The 14639-nt window shown below is 48.6% G+C and overlaps 4 protein-coding genes across 4 annotated transcripts; 2 read left to right on the forward strand and 2 right to left on the reverse strand.

Moving 5' to 3' along the window:
• Positions 1 to 5013: 5013 nt before the first annotated feature.
• VC83_02869 (uncharacterized protein) lies at positions 5014 to 6462 on the reverse strand (the record flags this gene model as incomplete). The annotated part of the gene is made up of 4 exons (XM_024466522.1): positions 5014 to 5476; positions 5531 to 5735; positions 5782 to 5828; positions 5900 to 6462. 4 exons carry the CDS (start codon positions 6460 to 6462, stop codon positions 5014 to 5016), a joined length of 1278 nt encoding a protein of 425 aa, XP_024325600.1.
• A 1267-nt stretch (positions 6463 to 7729) lies between these two features.
• ISY1 (NineTeen Complex (NTC) component) lies at positions 7730 to 8510 on the reverse strand (the record flags this gene model as incomplete). The annotated part of the gene is made up of 2 exons (XM_024466523.1): positions 7730 to 8458; positions 8508 to 8510. 2 exons carry the CDS (start codon positions 8508 to 8510, stop codon positions 7730 to 7732), a joined length of 732 nt encoding a protein of 243 aa, XP_024325376.1.
• A 1006-nt stretch (positions 8511 to 9516) lies between these two features.
• Positions 9517 to 12729, forward strand: VC83_02871 (uncharacterized protein). Its single transcript, XM_024466524.1, has 3 exons — positions 9517 to 9868; positions 9926 to 11055; positions 11105 to 12729. The coding sequence occupies exons 2-3, from the start codon at positions 10810 to 10812 to the stop codon at positions 12230 to 12232; spliced, it is 1374 nt and encodes a 457-aa protein (XP_024325377.1). The 5' UTR covers positions 9517 to 9868; positions 9926 to 10809; the 3' UTR covers positions 12233 to 12729.
• A 114-nt stretch (positions 12730 to 12843) lies between these two features.
• On the forward strand, positions 12844 to 14553 carry VC83_02872 (uncharacterized protein). Its single transcript, XM_024466525.1, has 2 exons — positions 12844 to 14109; positions 14162 to 14553. Exons 1-2 carry the CDS (start codon positions 13033 to 13035, stop codon positions 14366 to 14368), a joined length of 1284 nt encoding a protein of 427 aa, XP_024325374.1. The 5' UTR covers positions 12844 to 13032; the 3' UTR covers positions 14369 to 14553.
• The last annotated feature ends 86 nt before the right edge of the window (positions 14554 to 14639 follow it).

Genomic DNA, 14639 nt, shown 5'->3' on the forward strand with positions numbered 1-14639 from the left:
AGAGAATGAGAGAACAACGGCTAAAGTGGTGCCTTGACCACGAAGATTGGACACTTGAGGATTGGAAAAATGTCATATGATCAGATGAAACTTCTGTTGTTTTAAACCATAGACGGGGAGGATATCGGATTTGGCGGAAAGTTGAAGAGGCATTTTTACGATCTTGCATTCGAGAACGGTGGAAGGGATACTCTGAGTTCATGTTTTGGGCATGTTTCTCATATGACAATAAGGGGCCATGCCACTGTTGGATACCAGAAACCAAACGAGAAAGAGAAGAAGCAGAATTAAAAGTTCAAGAGATGAATAAGGAATTAGAGCCAATTATGCGTGAGCAATGGGAAATTACAAATGGGATTCAACGGATGGGACTACAGAATTTACCAGGACCAAAACCACAGTGGAGATGGAATCAAAAAAACGGAAAATTAACTCGAGGGAAAGGAGGCGGGATAGACTGGTATCGCTACCAACAGAAGATTCTCCTTCCAAAGTTATTCCCATTCGCAGAAGAGTGCAGAAAAGACCGGCCACAGACTGTCGTGCAAGAAGACAATGCACCGTCACATAGTCACTATATCCAGGAGCGGCTATTCTCAATTCACGACATTAATCGACTATTCTGGTGTGCTAACTATCCTGTAATGGTGGGTGCACCAGATGTGAGAATCTAGCCACCCAAGGAAGGGATGATTTTACTAAGACAACACACTGTCTTAGGAAACAGAGCCAAAGGGTTGTAGCTTAGACTATTCCACAACGCAGCAATCAGGTGTGTGATGTAGTGAAGTGGTTCAGACAAGTTGCAACAAATGTTGAGTCTGGGAACTCAGGGGTAAGTCAGAGGTTAACACCTCACTGACTTTTCAGAAACAAGGAGTAACAAGATGAATGCTTGGAAGCTTGGAAAAGACGTGGAAGTATGTGATAGTCGATTTACTGTATTGTCTGCTTGCCCTTTCTTAAGGAAAGGGCAATCCTATTTATGCTAAAGGAGTGTAGTTCTCTCATTTTCCAAGACTTTCCATGACTAACCAGGCTTGGTAACTGTAGTCGACGTAAGAGAATCCCATAGAACCATCTCTTAGGTTCGTAGCCTATAGGAAGTAAAAGGAGGTCCAAGGTCAGAGTACCCCTATAGACAAATTATGTCATAGACAAATTATGTCATAACTTAACCAATCTTGTGGGTAACTAAAGAGCGATGACATGTAATGAATCATAGAGGTTTGTAGGAGCTTTTAGAGCTATCGTTCATGCTCCTAGGCCTCTAGTTGGTAGAGATATGTCATGTGATAGTATGAGTGATGTCATATAATGAATCATAGAGGTTCGTAGGAGCTTTTAGAGCTATCGTTCATGCTCCTAGGCCTCTAGTTGGTAGAGATATGTCATGTGGTAGTATGAGTGATGTCATGTAATGAATCATAGAGGGTTGTAGAGATATGCTATGTGGTAATATCGGCCTAGTGTAACGCTGACTTCTAAATGATAGAAGACACAGAGGTTCTCTTGCGTAAAGGTTTACTTATCAGAGGAGGCAGGGGATCAGACACAAAGGCTTCAAGTAACACGTTACTAGTATATAACAAATACTGTATTGAGTTGAGCACGAAGCTCCTATCTAAGGAAATACTATCTACTTATATAGTGGCGTCGTGCCTAGTGGACTCTTGGGAACTCACTCGAGTCCTCGGAGTCCTGGACTCTTAGGACTCTTCTCATCATCCTGCGAGTCCGTCACGTGCCTAGTGGACTCCTGGGAACTCACTCGAGTCCTCGGAGTCCTGGACTCTTAGGACTCTTCTCATCATCCTGCGAGTCCGTCACGTGATACTTTCGGAACTACTATTCCCCGCTGCCCCTCCAGGTACCAGGGCCGGTCTCATGCGACCTCCCTCCTTCCTGTCCTGTAGTTGGCCAGCCTTCTTGTTCCGTCGTAACACCTAGTAACTAAGGAGCGATGACATGTAATGAATCATAGATGGTTGTAGCAATCGTTGAGTAGTATTGCTCTTGTTGTTGGTGTGATAAGCCAAAATATGTATAGTGACTTGTAGGTTTGAGGAGGAGATTTCCAAGTTTGCTCTTGAGTTTGATAGCAAACTGAGTGCAACGAATGTCAGTATGACACCCAGTAACTAAGGAGCGATGACGTGTAATGAATCATAGATGGTTGTAGCAATCATTGAGTAGTATTTCTCTTGTTGTTGGTGTGATAAGCCAAAATATGTATAGTGACTTGTAGGTTTGAGGAGGAGATTTCCAAGTTTGCTCTTGAGTGATAGCAAACTGAGTGCAACGAATGTCAGTATGACAAGAAGAACAACATGAAAAGGGGCACCAAAAAGCTGGCCGCAAGGGATACAGTCATGGGAGAGCTGTTGGGAGGACGTCCCACAAGCGCAAATCCGGCTGAGAGTGAATAATTGTATTTATGCAACGTGGTGTTTTTTAGCATAGGACATGATTTTTGAACTCGACCTCTGTAATGTTTAAGCGAACAGAAAACATGCAATGGCTGGGGTTCGAACTGTGAGTGCTGATGGGAGACTTCCCTGCATAGGTCACCACTGTGAGGTCCGCAAGTCTGGACTATACCGCAACACTAAAAATGTGAATCCACACCCGTGCGCGCGTATAGCCATTTATTTACTCAACAACGGCTACAGTAACGTGACATCATGGTTACAGGGCTAGCAGGGCTAGGCTCTAATAATGTGACTCATAAGTCACGAGGCTAGCAGGGCTAGGCTATAGTGTGACCTAGCTAGTAGATAGTTGGGAAACTAGTAGATACAGTAGTTAGGTTGAGAAAACTAGAACTATCCTAACTATCCAACTATCCCTAACTATCCGAACTATCTATAAGGCGTGACGCTACTATATAAGTAGATAATATTCCCTTTAGATAGGAGCTTCGTGCTCAACTTAATATAGTAGTATCCTTTATAATACTATAACATGTTACTTAGAAAGCCTTTGTGTTTAATCCCCTGCCTCCTCTGTTAAGTCAACCTTATATAAGAAACCTCTGTGTATCCTATTAGATAGGAAGTAGTGTTACGTATAGCAGCTACTTAAAGAGCGAGGGTTTCTATAATACACAAGTATACAAAGAAGCATGATATCTAACACTTTGATATTAGAGCTATAGTCTATAAAGGTGCCTCGAGAGGATAGAACCTCAACTGATAATAAGAGGCTCTTTGTACGCATTCTAGAATAGCCTTACCTACACTAATATTAGGTTTTAACACTCTCTGGTATTATACAACGCCTTATACCTACGAAATCACTTGGAGTTGTATAGCAAGCTCTATGGTCTGATATCATTATTCCTACTTCTACAATGCAAGTAACACTAGGGCTTGTAGCTAGAGAGGCTTCTACAAGCACAACAGGTTAGAATACCATGTCAATGTAAGGGTTAATGTAGTCCAAAGATGTGCTGTTGTTATTAGGAAGCTAAGGAGTGTAGTATACACTGCCATAATGACGACCATGGCTGTGGCAGTTTATTAGGTCTAGCTACTCGTACAGAAATAGTTCTAGTTAAGAGGCCTCGTTGGAAACGAGCACGGGTAGACACAGCAGGAAAGGTAGCTAACATTACCTCCGTATAGATCAATTGATTACTCCTACTTCTGGTTGGGCCGGCTAGTTCATGTACCAGCTCAGTTCATGGTTGGGCCAGAACAAATACAATCACTAGGATGCAAAATCCCACTGTATCTCCACACTTATCATTGAAGCACGTCAGACGTGCATACTTCATTCAGGCTTGGTCCCAGCGAAAATGCGTGAAACCACCACGATAGATTGGCACGGTTCAATTGGGCGGCACGGACCCAGCGGCCCATTCCCTGGTAACTTGCATACAGACCTTGCAGATGGTGGGTATCCTTAACGGAAAGCTACCACTCTACGACGCCGAAACGACGACACGCGCTGCGCACCCAGAGTCGTATTGAAATTGACATTCTAGTGGGGTCTAGCAGGGGTTATTACACCAGCGGTTTTTTACCAAGGAGCACATCTCCCAAAGAGCATATTTTCTCCGACCGACAAGATCCCCACGATCCCCCCCCGCGCCGTGCATGGCGAGAATCCGTCGGTATCCCATCGCGTAGGTGCAGCAAAAGCTCGTAGCCGTAACTGTTCAGCTGGGAGACTTAGACACGTGACACTGCTTTATGGCATTCCGAGTATTGGGTGTCGTCCCAAGGCATGGTCGTTACACAGCTGGGAGAGAATGTTTCACAGACATGCAGCTTGTGGGGTTGGGGGTGGTGGGAGTATAGGACGCATCTTGCCTGGCTCCTGCCACACAACACGGCACAGATCCAGACCATAGTATGGGTCAATACCATACAATAATGCCACATGAGGGGGCGAACGGCCCGTCCCCAGAGATGGTGGTCTGGTGGGGCACGCGAGGTTTACTTGCCATTCCAACAGTTTATCTACGAAAGTGGTGAATGGGCAGTGCAAATGGATGAAAATTCATAGCGAAGGCATTAACTAAGCCACTTGGCCATGTCAGAATTATCATGTGTTTTGATGCCTTGAAAGAATTTGGCTCGAAACAAATTTCTATTCTTTGAGGGGTATTATGGCTACGTCACTCCCCCGACGAAACCCATTCTCCATGTCTTTGGCTTCCCATGCGGTATTTGCTGGCTCTGGTATGCCGGATTTGAGGATAGCCGGCGCTTCTCCGGTCGTCACTGTATCACCCGGTATGAGCATCACCCGACATATGCCATGCTCGGTCGGGACGTAAGGGAGCGCTCTCGGTCCGAGGCCTGTCATCACTACCAACCATGTCTGCCTCAATGGCTACCTGCATTCTCACTGCCCTCGACCTGCCATCGGGAATGCACCATTGCCGTGATCCAAACCATTCCGAACGCCGTGCACCCGCACTTTACCCCTATCACTTCATAACCCCCCAATTCCTGTTTCACAATCTCGATCGGAAAAAATTCATACGGCCCGTTCATAGCCCAGTCACACATCATCCCACGGCCTCTGCGCATAGATTATATGCATAGGCATAAACGCATTATCCCTCCCTTCCTTCATGCATTGCCGGACTCCCACCAGAAACGCCTCGACCTCCACCTGCGACCAGCCCAATCCTCGCGTGAACGGGCCTAGCGCGATCGGACTCAGCCCTTCCATAAGCACAGTTTTCCAGTATAGTCCGCACTCCTTCAGCGTGCGGTTCTTGGGCCACGTTCCTATTGGCACCTGGAAGACGCGCTCCGTCACGTTGGCGTAGCCACGGTCGCGCACCATGGATGCAAGGGAGAGGGTGCGCTTGAAATCGACGCCCAAGTTGTCCAGGCCCTCTGCGACGAGGTCCCAGAACTGGACAAGGGGGAGGTCGGTTGGTAGGGGGACCTCGGAGGGCGACTGGGGGAAATGGTGGATCTCCTGCAGCTCGATCCAGCCACCGGGTTTGAGATGTCTGTAGGATATTTTGTTAGCGATGGGATGGGGGCGAGAGACAGTGGGGGCGCACCTGTAGGCGTTCTTGAGCAGGCGGGGCCAGTCTTTGACAGCCATGACTATATGCCGCGAGTGGATGAGGTCGAAGTGGTTCGGGGGATGCAGCCAGGGGCTCTCGATGTCGTCGACCATAAATTTCACGTTTGGTGGTACCCATTCGGGCTGGATCGGGGAGAGGTCCACCCCAAGGACGGTGGCTTCGGGATGTTGGTCGCCCACTGTGCTCGTTAGTTACTCGTCTCTTGCGGTGCATGAATGTCTTACCCTCAATCGCCCAGATGCCTGTCCCTGTTCCCATGTCTAAAATATTTCTGGGCGGCTGTTAGCATAGTACCCCCGATAAGACTGATAAGATCAGAAATGTGGCGGACCGGCAACATACTGCATGTCATAAGCAGGCGCAAAATAATACGTTTGACACAGCTTCACCACCAACGCGTGTTTTAGGTCCTCGCGATCCTGCTCCATCTCATCATTCGGGAAATTGTACCTGCCCTCCCGAAAGCGGTGATAGCGCCGACCATTCTCGAACTTATAGTTACGCATACTGCTCGCGAGGGACGTTGAAATAGACGGGTTTGAGTCCGTCTCATAGCCATCATCGAAGAAGGAGCCCTGGTCGCTGTCGATCGCGATTCCGTTCTCAGCTTGAACTGGCGCTTCAGCCGCATCTTTATCTGCGGCAGCGTGCTCTTCAGCCGTAGGGGCATCGGCGCCCGGTGAGCCCCCGAGCGCGGGGATGTTGTGAATTGACTGTGGAGAGTGCGAGGTGCGCTCATGTTCCGATCTGGGCTTTGGAGAGTAACCTTTCGGAGAGGAGCCCTTTGGAGAGCTCTCTCTAGAAGAGCCCTTTGAAGAGGAACCGTTTGGAAGGAAAACCTCTCCCGTTGCGCCCGCCGTCATCCGAGTTGGAGATTTGGAAGCGTAATCTCCATCATCGCTCATATTGAGTAACTGGCTGTCTGGATGCGACAGGGACTGATGTATAGTTGTGCAGTGGAAAGATTTCTTTATGATTACAAACAAACGACATAGTTTAGCCAGAACCTGCAGTCGTCCAGAACCTGCAGTCGTCACCTGGTGGTCGCCGGAGACCCGGTGATTTTCAAACGCTCATCATATCGGATGAGGTTACTGGCAAGGCCCACCGACTTAGCAAGTAAGGGCACAATCGCGAAACATGCAGAATATCATATCAGCTAGACAGGGGCAATGCCGCATGCCCAATCAACAAATGATCTAATAATCACCCTCTCCACCAACCAATACAAAAACACCCCGTCAGTGTGGCTGTCACGACACCAGAAGCCTCTGACGAAACGCCGTTTTCATGGCCAGAAGCGACTGCGTTTTAGTTTTCTCCAGCGCCACAGACTGCCAGCGGACCAGATAGTACAACGCCACGCTGTACGAAGACGCACAAAGCCGGCGAGAATCGGTTGGAGCAATCGCGAACATGATGGGCATTTCGTGCCATGTTTTTCATGCGGGCGAGCTTGGTCATTACACCTGTGGAACGGCGCATGGCCCATTCTTTGAGCACTGTGCGCATAGGTCGGGATGATAGCGTGTGACGGATGGCGGCCAGGACGGGGCCGAGTGATACAACGGGCGATTGTGAATTTCCTATGCATGTCCAAAAGAGATGAGTTGGACGAGAGCGGCTGGTGTGAATATGCACGTAGGACGGAGGTCACTCCATAGCAGATTGTGTTTGAGCCGTGTCTCATGTAGCGACCAATCGTGGACCACACCCCAAAGGCAAGGGCCAAGGCAAGCGACCTGCATGTTCCTGCGTCGTCGTTTCACCATGTTTTATAGCGGGTCAGGTGATTGAGATTGTCCTTTGATAAGTGACAGATAACAAAAATGTGATAGAAATTTTGTGGATCGCAGCAAGTGGGTTATTATGTGGGCGCAAATATAACTGGAGGGTGGAATGGTGGAATGCTTCAATTCGTCCCTGGATGCCATGTGAGCGGAATTAAGCTTCATATATCTTGTTCTTCGGGCAATTGGAACGACAGAGCTAGCGATCTAGGCTCCTACACGTGGAAACATTTACCAATATACAAGTAATCGAACCGCCCCCAAGTGACATTATACACCGACAGGCATATTCTTCTGCAGTGGTATATTTGCTTACTATCCCGTCCCAAATACTAAAACATTTTCCTTGCCTGCAACACATCATATATAGACCATTCAAAGGTTATCCCAGCTTGTCCAGTAATCTCTTTCGTCTCCTTTCAACCAGTTCCTCTTGCACTTGGTCCAGTGTCGGCAGCCTCCAGCCCTCTCCATCCCCCTTAGCCCCAGGAAGTGGCTCCCAACTATCCGAAATCTCCCCATTCCCCTGCTTAAGAAGATTATCAAACGCTTCCTTCTCCTTGAATAGTTCGTAGTCGAGTAACGTTCCATCCTCTTCATCCAGATTATACCCGTAATATGCCGCATCGACTTGTTTCCTCAGATCCGCACGACTCTCCAACGGCTTCTCTTCTTTCGGCTTCGACTGCGCCTCAAAGAGCTCTTTCACACCCGGTAATTCCTTTGCCCGACCAAAATACCTATATCCCTTCCCGGCGCCTTGTATTTCCCGACCAGCCTCATCGTAAACCTTCGCACTCCTCATGTAATTCGGCCCTCCCAGGTTCCGAATTTGCACCTCCCACATATGTTTCTCCCGCATAGCCTTGTTGATCTCATCGTTCAAGTCGCGGATCATGAAGTCACTCAGCGCCTGGTCTTGGATCTTCGAGACCTTGCGCGAGATCTCCTTCAGCACTTGTCCACGCCATTTCTCGCATGCCGGAATAGAGGTTTCGGAGGTGATTAGCTTCGGGCGCCGCGAGCGGCCTGCATCGAGGATTCCAAGATCTGCGGCTTGGGCTTCACGGAAGCGGAAGAGCATGGACTGCGCCTTTTCGGAATTGCGCGCCTGTGGATGTTAGTGGTGTTGGGAGAGTGGGAATTGCGATCTGACTTACCATGATGGCGGTTGGAGGTGACAGGAGCTGAGTCAAACGCTATTGCGGTGATGATTGAGAGTTCGTTGTCGTGAGCTCTGTCAGATGGCCCAAGGTCGTCAGGCTGCGGTTGAATTTTACAAATCGGGACTAGTGCGTTTGTCGCGTTTATGCGATTCCCAACGTCAACTCTCCTCCTCCTACAGCATACTCTCCAAGCAACCCAGCAGTGACGACAAACTCACCTCGTAATGCTACCTAGTCACTGTGTGAACAGTTGCTTGGGGATGCGCAAGCTAGGAACAGAAATCTTAGCTGGGCTGCCGTGCTGCCCTGCCATACCACGCAGTCTGGGATTGGCCACGTTCGATGCTGTGATTGAGATGGGGAATAGGGTGGCAAGGACGACATTTTGCAACGTCCTGAGCGCCTGTGGTTCCAAGTGAGATCGATGTCGGATTGGAGGCTTCTAATGGGGTTTGGGGGCTGATATTCTGGCGGCATCTCTTGATCGACATGCCGATGAAGGCGTTAATAGTTTTCAATCGGAGCTACCTGGTATGATTGTAACCAGCAACTCTGTGCCCATTTTTCTGCTACTAACATACATGCTAGAATTCCTTATTCGATTTTGCAGCACGACATGCTTCCTCAGATTGTTGGCGGTTAGGTGGGAGTGGCGCGTTTCTTTGCCCGGTGATGACCAATGTGTCCAAAAAGCCAAAATTGCAGGCCAACCTACTGACCTGCTCTTGTCTCAATAGGAGCAGAACCAGCAAGTGTTGGCAGTGAGAACCTGAGAGCTGATCTGAGGGCACCCGATCGTTTTATTTCCTTATGTTTTTAATCTTGTTTTGTTCTTGTCTGAAATCCAGGGGATATGCCATGAGTTTGCGTATGACCTCGAAACCTTCGGATTTCTTGCGGCGTTGTCAAAAGGGGCCACTCTACATGCAAGATGAATAGTATACCATAGTTGTGTGTATTCTAGTATTCATTATTGCCTATCTGACATAGTAATAATATTCAACCTTTCTATATGTTGCCTTCAGATGCTGTGATCGTATACTTCTTCAACATTTCACACCAGTGCCGTCATTATAGGTGTTCAATAAATCCACCAAAGTCAAGTATAAGCCTACAACCTCAGAGCATCTCTTGCGAGAACATTTTCTCTTGGTTACTGGACGAATGAAATGAAGCCATAGTGGCATTCACTACGTTGGTAGAATCGGAGGTAATTCATATTCCGTTCTTTGTACGAATCGTTGCTGTTTTCTGAGGTACGAGATGGAGAGAAGTTTGAGGATCATACACTTCATTCAAAGTTCACCATTGTCAACTATATATACTCGCTGCTTTGTTCTCAAGCTCCTACAAATGTGAGTGGGTTCTCGGATGTTGGGGAACGTGGGTTTTCAATTTCTGACATTGAGAAGTTGAGCGCCTCAGCTCCCAGGAACCCGTGTTAACGCCTAGACTTTTACTAGCTATTGCCCGGCGTCAAGAGAAGTGAACTCGTCGAGGGGCGCTAGTGTGGGACCTGGTTGCTATTTATCACTGACGCGCGCTTCCTCTGGTTTCCACTTCCTTCACAACCACAACTCGGCACAATCACCAAAACTCGCCGATACGAGTACACACTTTGGATCGTGGCTCACCTCCACTCATTGTTCAGGTTCATATCTCTGAATGTCTATTTCATCGCCAACTAATATACAGAGCTTCAAGCTGCCCACATTGTTCATTCTGGTAAGTCTTCTATTCCATTGCGTCGTCTCAGGTAACCCAGCTTGGTCACCTATCTCTCATTCATTCTTCCATGACATGAATCACTCCTGGCCTTCTGCATAGTTCCTATATCTCACTTCAATGTGCTATTGGTTCTCAAGTTCAAGTTGATCAGAAGTCTACAACTGGACTTCACCGACCCTTGGCAATACCAGGCACTCAGCTTCATACAACCTGTATGATCTTGGGCTGCCCTCTTATCCATACTCCATTCATATCCAACCATCTTCTTCTCTTCAGAACACAGCACCGCCATTCATCATTACTGCTTCTTACTTTCATATTCTTCGATTTCGGTTGCCAAGTGACAAATATCTGACCATCTCCAGCTTCCAGTCTTGCCAGAAGACCGTTTCCGTCGCTTCAGTCTATTTGGACCCATATCATCAACATCATCACTCAGGTCAGTCCCCCAAGTTTCATCTCACTCAGACTCCATCCTTATGGGCCATGTCCTACCTCGCCTTCCATATGAATAGTGACTGACTTTGTTCTCAGAATAACCTGATATCCTGCCTTGGCCTCTGACAAGATGTTCAACCCAGCTCAGTACCCTCATTTCCAGGGGGCGGATGTCTTCATCCTGGCGCCAACCGGAGACACGTGGAACCTGCACTCCAGTATGCTCTCTTCGGCGTCCACAAAATTCTCCGAGCTCCTGAGCATCAACCCTCCCGCGAACGTCACTCTGAAGCAACGCGAGGATGGAAAAACCATCAAGTGGCGCTTCCACATGAAGCCCGACCCAGGGTGCCGCTTCGTGGAGTTTGTATTTGTCGTATGTTTCTCCTCATAAAAAGCCGTTGACTTCATCTAACTGTTGCCAGGCTCACTCAACTGCCAAACAGGCCATTTTCAACTTCACCCCCATTAATGCCCAGAGCGGCACCGACTACCTCCACATCTACGATAATCTCTTTCGGTGCATGTGCAACATCGATCCGATCCTGTTTCCTGGTGACGAAGCACTGGTGAACGACTCCCTCCGTCTGCTCCAGGCCGCAGAACCCCTCAAGGCCGTGCCATGCGTGCGCCGCGATATTGAAACGCACCTCCTCCGCACCGGCACCTATCTTTGGCAACGCGTTCTGCGAGACGTTGAGTACTGGGCTGATATTGGAGTTCGCCTTCGCTCGCCTGTCATTTTTCGAGAGTCCATGATCAGAATTGTTGGGCTGTGGAACGTCCCGTCTGCCATCAATAAGCAGACCCTGTTGCATACGGCCCACGGCGTTACTATCTATGATATTGCCCAGAAGAAGGTCCAAGAGCAGACCGTTCGCAAGATGGAGATTGAAGGGCGCCTTCGAACCTTTTTTCCTCGCGTCATGCTGCACCCACCAAGCAATGACCCAGCTGCAGCCACACCAGGACGTGCCTTTTATGCCAACGACGTCTATTATTGGCAGGCTCTCACCATTGTCCGCCAGTATATTGTCAACGAGACCATGGAAGGTCATGGATATGCTGCTAGCGACGGCGGCTCCAAGTTCTACACCGCTATTGGCACTGATGGCGGATCTTACTGCCGCGCTGCAGACCTGGAGGATTGGCACAAGAAATTTGACATGACGGCGAAGGGGAAGCAGCGCCTTCGAGACTCTTTGACTACGGTGAAAGAGGAGTTTAGGGCCGTGGTTGCTGAGCTAATGATTTCGCGCTCAAACATCCCTCGTCTACCCGGCGATTATCCGTATCTGACGTTCACTGAGTTCAAGGACGAGGAACTTCCGTGGTACACGGCCCAAACCCTCGGCGTCAAGCACCGAGCTCCTGTGGATCTGACGAGAAAGGCCGAGAAAGGCAACGAGGGGGGCCTCTTTGTGGCTCAGAACCCTACCTCGCCGGTTTCAGGCGCTCCAACTAGCTCTGCGGAGCAGAGCTCGCCAGTGTCTAAGGGAAAGAATGGCTCCGAGCCTTCTCAAGGTGCCCCAAAGAAGGCCAGGCTCAGTTGAACGCACTAAGCATGGTTACCGTCGCCCGAGAACTTGAAAATCAATAAGAGTCCTGTTATTACCTCGGCGCCGGAAATCCGCAATGGTTGATTCCGAAACTCACAAAGTTGCTGCCTTGTTGGTAGAACCTCAACAGCCTTCGTCTGCCTCTCTTGTTTGTGCGAATACCAACGATGCTTTTTTTTGCTTTCGGTTTCCGACCTTTCGCTGGCCTGGCCGGTGTTCAACATCACGGGTTTCGGTCGTCGCCTTCTAACAAGGGACGAAGTATATATAATGGCTGCACATTTGAGGCGATTGATTGGAACTGGAGGGCCTGTATTTCTGGAAGCTGCACCATGATCCTTTTCTCTTCTTTTGTAATATGGGGAAGCAAGATCTGGAGTTGGTTGTCGGAGTTAATAGAGGTACCCCATCGAGGCTTTTGCAAGGAGAGAGACAGACAGGCAAAATTAATAGAAATGAGGTTATTACCTACCCACCAAATAATTTGCCGCTTTGAGAGTTGTTGCTTTAAATTGTGAAAGTAGGAGCTTCAGTTAGTCACGTGTTAAGACCGCGACTATTGCCGACGACAAACATCAGATGTTGTACTTTGGTACACGCCAGCTCTTCATTAAATCACCACATACAAATAATAGATTTTAAACGCTAACTTCCTTACCTGGCCCCTTTGAACGGTACTATATATATATCTACACTTTTTAGTGAAAGATCACCAACATTACATTCTCAGCACCAAAGCCGAAGCTGTTGATTCCCCGAACAGCCACCTTGGGAGGTGGGCCAATCGTCCACGCATGAAGCAAGACAACGACGCCCAGGCTCTGACGCCAAACAGCCTCTGTAATGATGAAATAACTCCTGGCCCGAGAATGAGTTCCTATCCTCCGCAATATGATGCGCGGGGCCCTAAAAAGCTCATGACCTTCGCATTTGGTGGTCTCCGCGCCCGGCACTACATCTGCCTCACCCTCTTCGCGCTCTCTCTCCTCTTTGTTTTTAAGTACAATGCCCGAGACAGCATATCTCTCTCTTCACCTACTTATGTGGATACGGTGGAATGGGAATCACTCTCCGAAACCGATCAGCTCACGGAAGCCGTCACGGCATTATCTCTTATGGAAGACTCGGACGAACTCTCTACGGACCCCCCAGCCAGCATTACGCTCGTTAAAACCCTGGATCACTCCCTTGTGCCGCAGGTCGGCCGACCGGGCAACTCCAACAGCGGCCTCCAAGGTCGTTTGATTGTGATCGGAGACATCCACGGCATGAAGAGCGACCTGGAGCGGCTACTGGCGAAGCTGGACTTCGACTCGACCCGTGACCACCTTGTTTGTGCAGGCGATATGATCAGCAAAGGCCCCGATTCCATCGGCGTGTTAAAACTTCTGATGCAGTTGGGCGCGAGCGCGGTGAGGGGTAATCATGAGGATGGAGTTCTGAAAGCATGGAAGAAGTTGCATGCAAAGCCAGGGTCTGGAGCGCATAACTCGCCGTCAAGGCGGATGGTATCAGGGCGAAGTGATGCCGACTTAGATGACAAAGCTAAGGGGCCCATCGATGCCGACTTAGATGACAAAGCTAAGGGGCTCATCGAAGGCCGTAGAAAGAAGCATCCTGAGAGGAAGCAGAAGCATAAGGAGCTTGCGAAACAGCTTACAAAAGAGCATGTGAAGTGGTTGAAGGATCTACCGCTTATCCTTAAAGTTGGGGATATCAAAGGGATGGGGAGTTTGGTCGTGGTACATGCTGGGTTGATGCCTGGCATGAAGCTCAGAAGGCAGGATCCCTTTATGGTTATGAACATTCGCACTATAAACTTGAAGAAACTTAAACCTAGTGAAAGGCACAAGGGAAGTGTGTGGACGAAGGTATAATCCTACATTCGGTTGAAATAACCTGGGTTACTAACATGCATACCAGCTATGGAACCAATTTCAGTCCCACCTCCCAGAGAATGAACGCACCACAGTCATATATGGGCATGATTCTCGACGGGGCCTATCGTTGGGCGAATTCACAAAGGGGATAGATACAGGATGCTTGAAGGGTGGGAAGCTGACTGCGTTTGTGCTTGAAAGGGGAAAACGAGAAGTCAAGACAAGCCTAGTTCATGTGAATTGTAGATAGAAGCGTTTTTGAGTAGCAAGTATGGTGGTAGCTGGTATCCTCGATGATAGTAAACATTGGACGGCATCACAAGACGGCGTTTGACGACAGATGCTATGGGTTTACGCGGATAATCGATACGAGTCATGGTGCAAGCCAGTATAATATTCTATTACGACAGTTTAATATATATACAATAATATAATACAGTTTGGTATTTTCGTAAATCATATCCCAAGATGGGCTAGAGAGGTATTGATCGCATGGAACTGACGCTGTGTCCCAGAATTCG

This window comes from Pseudogymnoascus destructans (assembly GCF_001641265.1).
Source record: "Pseudogymnoascus destructans isolate 20631-21 unplaced genomic scaffold scaffold_7, whole genome shotgun sequence".
NCBI lineage: Eukaryota > Fungi > Ascomycota > Leotiomycetes > Thelebolales > Thelebolaceae > Pseudogymnoascus > Pseudogymnoascus destructans.

Excerpts from the sequence above, each read along its gene's own strand:
- VC83_02871 (XM_024466524.1), top strand. The coding sequence starts at position 10,810 with ATGTTCAACCCAGCTCAGTACCCTCATTTCCAGGGGGCGGATGTCTTC. Across the intron at positions 11,056-11,104 it reads TCGTGGAGTTTGTATTTGTC|GCTCACTCAACTGCCAAACA; the intron begins GTATGTTTCTCC and ends AACTGTTGCCAG.
- VC83_02872 (XM_024466525.1), top strand. The coding sequence starts at position 13,033 with ATGAAGCAAGACAACGACGCCCAGGCTCTGACGCCAAACAGCCTCTGT. Across the intron at positions 14,110-14,161 it reads AGGGAAGTGTGTGGACGAAG|CTATGGAACCAATTTCAGTC; the intron begins GTATAATCCTAC and ends CATGCATACCAG.